The sequence below is a fragment of the Mizuhopecten yessoensis genome, unplaced genomic scaffold (assembly GCF_002113885.1).
Source record: "Mizuhopecten yessoensis strain PY_sf001 unplaced genomic scaffold, ASM211388v2 scaffold11101, whole genome shotgun sequence".
Lineage (NCBI taxonomy): Eukaryota > Metazoa > Mollusca > Bivalvia > Pectinida > Pectinidae > Mizuhopecten > Mizuhopecten yessoensis.
The window spans coordinates 2581380-2587995 of record NW_018408880.1 but is presented as its reverse complement, the minus strand read 5'-3'; the positions used below and the strand labels follow the sequence as shown (position 1 = coordinate 2587995).

The 6616-nt window shown below is 38.2% G+C and overlaps 1 protein-coding gene across 2 annotated transcripts in view; it reads left to right on the top strand.

Annotated features, from left to right (window-relative positions):
• The window catches only part of LOC110465780, a 14773-nt gene extending 9098 nt beyond the window's left edge, over positions 1-5675 (top strand). Inside the window, exons 3-5 of one of the 2 annotated variants that reach the window (XM_021521857.1) lie at positions 3730-3885; positions 4377-4484; positions 4578-5675. In XM_021521857.1, coding sequence (XP_021377532.1) covers positions 3730-3885; positions 4377-4484; positions 4578-4609 — 296 coding nt within the window. In that variant the 3' untranslated portion in view covers positions 4610-5675. Of the gene's footprint in view, positions 1-3729; positions 3886-4376 lie in introns of both variants that reach the window. The other variant, XM_021521856.1, reaches the window with a different exon arrangement.
• Positions 5676-6616: the final 941 nt, after the last annotated feature.

The following is a 6616-nucleotide window of genomic DNA, read 5'->3' as shown; positions in this document are numbered from 1 at the left end:
TACCCGGGCAACTTGGGCAACACCCCTGGGTCCGCCATTGAGACTGATCAGAACTGTGTTCGGTCCGGCATTACTAGGCCCTAATACTAATAGCCGTTTTAGACTCGTCGATTTCATGTATCAACTTGTTCTTCGAAGATGATGCGGGTTTTTCGTTGGATTTGCAGCCATGAATGTTTCCGATGTTGACAACTTTAAAAATACTAATAATAAAATCGGCACCAGGTACCCTAGGTTGGAACTTCCGGATACGTAAAGATTGTCGGCTGTCGGTTATACGGTTAAATCACGGACTTAGATAACAATCTAATTCCGTGGTTGAATTTAATATATTTTTCAATTGAACCACACATCATTTAATCACTTTTCCGAACTACAAAATAAATAAATGAATAAATAAAAATATAATAGTATATCTGAATTGTTGATGTGCATGCAACTGCTTATTTGCTTACGTGGCAGCTATGCGACTTCCGCGGAAAACTACAAACAAAAAAATCTCGAAATCCAAGAGTTGTGCACTCTATACATATATTTTTAGAAACGATACGGTAGTATCGAAATAGGAATTGGATTTCGAAGATGACAAACAAAACACCGTATTTGATTTTCTATATTTCTTTAAAGAGAAAGTGCACCGAGAGCTTCCCTGTCTTCAATGTCCGTATACATTATTGAATTTGTGTAACCTACAGTGTGCCGGATATGACTTAACAACTCGAAAATGGTGCCAATATATGGTAAAGAGAAGCAACAAGTTAAACTAAATTACTACCATTGTCACTATTGAGAAATATTTGTTTAGGTCATTTTCAAAAGATACATTTTTGAGGAGGGGGTCACTTTAAAGCCCGCGATAATATACCCTTTAACTTATTTACCCGTGCAATTTCATAATGAACTATTCCAACCTTTGAATTGGAAGAGTTCAAATTTTCTGCAGGGGTGAATGAGTTAACTCCACAACCCCAACAATGATAACGCAAAACCGGGGACCCGCCTACGAAATGTCCTCTGCCATACATTTTTGTGTGTGGAACTAGAGGAGTGATCATATCCCTGCCATTTTACGTTTGATGTAATAACCATTAGGCTTTCATGTGAAATTATCAATAGGGCCGGTACTGACAGTCACAGTGTGTTGCTTATTGATCAAAGGGGCATAACTCCAGAATCCTTCTCCTCCTGTTTGTGTGTGAAACCCACGAGGGAAATACAAATCGTATCGGATTACCGTTGGGGGCCCATTTTCCAATCTAACAACAATATTTATGTGTGATAACTAAATTAATTGCTTTCCGTCAGGGCTACCAGTGTAAGAGCTGCAGGGGGTGTCCCCGATTAATCTGCACTAGTTCATTTCCATAAACAAATATACTCTGTAGATGCCATTCTAAACCACAGTATTGCTGGTGTGAATATTTTTGTTGTGTGTGTACGGTAAAACATCATCTGTTTGGACGGTTCCTTTTGTGTGTAGAGTGGAACCTTGTTAGTCTGGACACTTTGGTTTGTGTGTACAGTGGAACCTTGTTAGTCTGGCCACTTCGGTTTGTGTGTACAGTGGAACCTTGTTAGTCTGGACACTTCGGTTTGTGTGTCAATGGAACCCTGTTAGTCTGGACACTTTGGTTTGTGTGTACAGTGGAACCTTGTTAGTCTGGACCCTTTGGTTTGTGTGTACAGTGGAACCTTGCTAGTCTGGACACTTCGGTTTGTGTGTTCAGTAGAACATTGTTAGTCTTGACACTTCGGGATGTGTGTTCAGTAGAACATTGTTAGTCTTTCGGTTTGTGTGTCAATGGAACCCTGTTAGTCTGGACACTTTGGTCTGTGTGTACAGTGGAACCTTGTTAGTCCTGACACTTCGGTTTATGTGTTCAGTGGAACACTGTTAGTCTAGACACTTCAGTGTGTGTGTTCAGTAGGACTTTGTTAGTCTGGACACTTTGGTTTGGTTTTACAGTGGAACCTTGTTAGTCTCGACACTTTGGTTTGTTTTTACAGTGGAGACTTGTTAGTCTGGACACTTCGGTTTGTGTGTCAGTGGAACCTTGTTAGTCTGGACACTTTGGTTTGTGTGTACATTAGAACCTTGTTAGTCTGGACAATTTCGTTTGTGTGTACAGTGGAACCTTGTTAGTCCTGACACTTCGGTTTATGTGTTCAGTGGAACACTGTTAGTCTAGACACTTCAGTGTGTGTGTTCAGTAGGACTTTGTTAGTCTGGACACTTTGGTTTGTTTTTACAGTGGAACCTTGTTAGTCTCGACACTTTGGTTTGTTTTTACAGTGGAAACTTTTTAGTCTGGACAATTTGGTTTGTGTGTACAGTAGAACTTTGAACGTTTGGACCCTTTAGTTTGTGTGTTCAGTGGAACCTTGTTAGTCGGGACACTTTGGTTTGTGTGTTCAGTAGAACATTGTTAGTCTGGATACTTCGGTTTGTGTGTTCAGTAGAATATTGCTAGTCTGGACACTTTGGTTTGTGTGTTCAGTAGAACATTGTTAGTCTGGCCACTTCGGTATGTGTGTTCAGGAGACCATTGTTAGTCTAGACACGTCGGTATGTGTGTTCAGTAGACGTGTGTGTGTTCAGTAGGACTTTGTTAGTCTGGACACTTTGGTATATGTGTTCAGTAGAACATTGTTAGTCTGGATACTCCGGTTTATGTGTACAGTAGAACATTGTTAGTCTGGATACTCCGGTCTGTGTGTTCAGTAGAACATTGTTATTCTGGATACTTCGTTTTGTGTGTTCAGTAGAATATTGCTAGTCTGGACGCTTTGGTTTGTGTGTTCAGTAGAACATTTTTAGTCTGGACACTTCGGTATGTGTGTTTAGTAGAACATTGTTAGTCTGGACAGTTTGGTTTGTGTGTACAGTAGAACTTTGAACGTTTGGACCCTTTAGTTCGTGTGTTCAGTGGAACCTTGTTAGTCGGGACTCTTTGGTTTGTGTGTTCAGTAGAACATTTTTAGTCTGGACACTTCGGTATGTGTGTTGAGTAGAACATTGTTAGTCTGGATACTCCGGTTTATGTGTACAGTAGAACATTGTTAGTCTGGATACTTTGGTATGTGTGTTCAGTAGACCAATGTTAGGCTGGACACTTCGGTATGTGTGTTCAGTAGACCATTGTTAGTCTAGACACTTCGGTATGTGTGTTCAGTAGACCATTGTTAGGCTGGACACTTCGGTTTGTGTGTTCAGTAGAACATTGTTAGTCTGGACACTTCGGTATGTGTGTTGAGTAGACCATTGTTAGTCTAGACATTTCATTTTGTGTGTTCAGTAGACCATTGTTAGTCTGAACATTTCGGTTTGTGTTTTCAGTAGAACATTGTTAGTATGGACACTTTGGTTTGTGTGGTCAGTAGAACATTGTTAGTCTGGACACTTTGGTTTGTGTGTTCAGTGGAACATTGTTAGTCTAGACATTTCAGTTTGTGTGTTCAGTAGAACTTTGTTAGTCTGGACACTGGTTCGGTACATAATTTATTTGAATTAAGGGCAAAGTTCAGTAGAACCTCACCCAGTCCTTCCAATCTTAATACAATATTTGTAGATTGAAACCTCAGTATAATTACAGGTAAAATGTTGAATAAACACAAACACACATTCGTTGTACACAATCAGAAACTCCTGTGCAATTTCACGTACTAGCACTTACTCAAACAAACATAAGCTTATATATTCATTACTTCACTTTTTTCCCTTTTTTTCAGCGTTCGCCAAGTTTGAACAAATCAGAGCGTTTGAAGGACTCGGATTCGTCGGGACTCTTGCAGTTTTACTTTTCACCGTATTGTACCTATGCGTGCCAAAAGTTTCGGGGAACAAGATCCTGGGTATTCTTGACGTCTTAGTTTGTTTTGCATCAGGTGAGATTTTCTTGTTTTGTAACATATAGAATCCTAAATGAGTTTTCATTTCATATGAGATTTTATGAAACGAGTCTTGGGAGTAAGGCTCGCAAAAATTAAAACTTCGAGACGAGTTTCATAAAAGCTCATATGAAATGAAATAAAAAAGATACTATAAACGGAGAAGCCAATGAAAAACGCTCCAGAGTATATTACACTAGTGACATAGGTAAAAATATTACACAGGCGAATTCACTGGATTATATTTAATAGGCCGATTATGTGATAAAATGATTTCTATACAATTTCAATTTTACCACTGAAATCATCAACTGTAAAATTTGCACAATAATGTGCGCTTTTCATGCTTATGTTACTTTGTTACAGAGTTGTCTCCCAATAACTGTCGTGTTTCTCATTCTCAAATCACATTGTTTTTGGAACTCTTTGGTATTGGAGTTACGCACAAACGTAACTTTAACGACATTTCGATGTTTTCATTTTTCCAGCCGGAGCCATCTTGATTGGAGTTATCATATTCGGGTCAGAACAAAGCAATCTTGGTTGGGCATTCGGACTTTCCACCGCCGGAGGAATTCTGTTTGGTTTGGCGGGAGTTTTGATCATCCTGGCGATGTGCCGGAAGTAGTCTCTGTGACGGGAGTTTTGATTATTCTGGCGATGTGCCGGAGTAGTCTCTGTGATGGGAGTTTTGATCATCCTGGCGATGTGCCGGAAGTAGTCTCTGTGACGGGAGTTTTGATTATTCTGGCGATGTGCCGGAAGTAGTCTCTGTGACAGGAGTTTTGATTATTCTGGCGATGTGCCGGAGTAGTGTCCGTGACGGGAACACGGACACTTTATTCAATAGTTCTTAAAAATGATATGATTTTAATGACATGTCTAGTATTTTAAAAGTATATTTCTGACTTTATTAAAGATATTTCCTAAATTTAATTTTAAGCGACGTATAAAAACATACAGGTACACAGTATGCCAGTTACATTTTTGATGATTGTTTTTTTAACACGTCACAAATCAACTCCTAAACTAAAATAAAATTGTGATCAGTACAAATGAATTAAATTGAATCAGTGATTCTAATTTATCGTAATATGTCATCGACTTTGCTCGATTAAAATGGGTTCCGACCAGCGGGTTACAAGGAACTGACGGTAAATCAATGATAAACACGGGAACAATGTTTACATCTCTCTAGATTGGCTCGCCCTTTCATCCTTAACGATGTAGCGATACAGTGAATCAAACAGATATTTACTTAGGGAGGTTGAGAGCAAGCGATCATTGTCTGACCGCTGATAATAAATTTCTATTCCATTCCAACTTTTACAATATTTTTACTATAATTTCCTGTAATTTGCACATTTCTTATTTTAATAGTGAATGCTTTAAAGATGTACATGATTAAGATAGAATATATATATATAAAGATACGTATCGTACTAAGATTTTGGTATCGCTGTGTGAGTTTGGTATCGAGATACATGTCGCACTTTAAGCTTGGTATCGAGATACTGTGAGTTTGATTTCGAGATATGTATCTGTCTAGGAGTGTGTTATCGTGATACGCGTCGGACTGTAAATTTGGTATTGAGAAAGGTACTATATTGTTGATTTGATATCGAGATACGTATTTTATTGTTAGTTTGGTATCGAGATACGTATCGTACTGTGAGTTTGGTATCGGGATACGTACCGTACTTTGAGTTTGGTACCCATATATATATATCGTACTGTGAGTTTGGTATCGGGATACGTACCGTACTGTGAGTTTGGTATCGATGTACGTATTGTACTGTGCGTTTGGTATCGAGATATATATCGTACTGTGAGTTAGGTATCGAGATACGTATTTTATTGTTAGTTTGGTATCGAATTGCGTATCGTACTGTGAGATTGGTATCGGGATACGTACCCTACTTTGAGTTTGGTTTCTGAATACTTACTGTAGTGTGAGTTTGGTACCGATATATATATATCGTACTGTGAGTTCGGTATCGAGATACGTATCGTACTGTGAGTTTGGTATCGAGATATATATGGTACTATGAGTTTTGTATCAAGATGCGAATCGTATAGTGAGTTTGGTATCGAGATATATATCGTACTGTGAGTTTGGGTATCCATATATATATCGTACAATGAGTTTGGTATCGAGATAAGTATCGTACTGGGAGTTTAGTATCGATGTACGTATTGTACTGTGAGTTTGGTATCGAGATAAATATCGTACTCTGAGTTTGGTATCGAGATACGTATCGTACTGTGAGTGTGGTATCGAGATATCGTACTGTGAGTTTGGTATCGAGATATGCATATCGCTTTTAAGTTTTACATCATAATACGTATTGTATACTACTGAACATTGTGAGTGACGTATGTAGATACGTATCTTCGTATTAGTTTGTTTTGAATTAACTCTTTAATTGTAGATAATAACGTTTGTCAGAGTGCAGAATGAATCAGGTTCTGAAAATTATTTGAAACTAATGAAATCGTAATCATTGTAGATTTAAAAATGACAGTTTCTTTTTAATGTTTATTTGTTTGTTTTATGTATATACAAACTAGGCATACAATGACGTAAATCATTGGGGTTTTTTATGACAAATTAAAGTTATTGTGCGAGAGAGAGATAGTGAGTAAATGAGGGTGTTATTGAAGGTAATATAAGAGGGTGCGAGTTAGTGAGGACCTTAGTTATTGAGTGTAGGTAGCAATACATTGG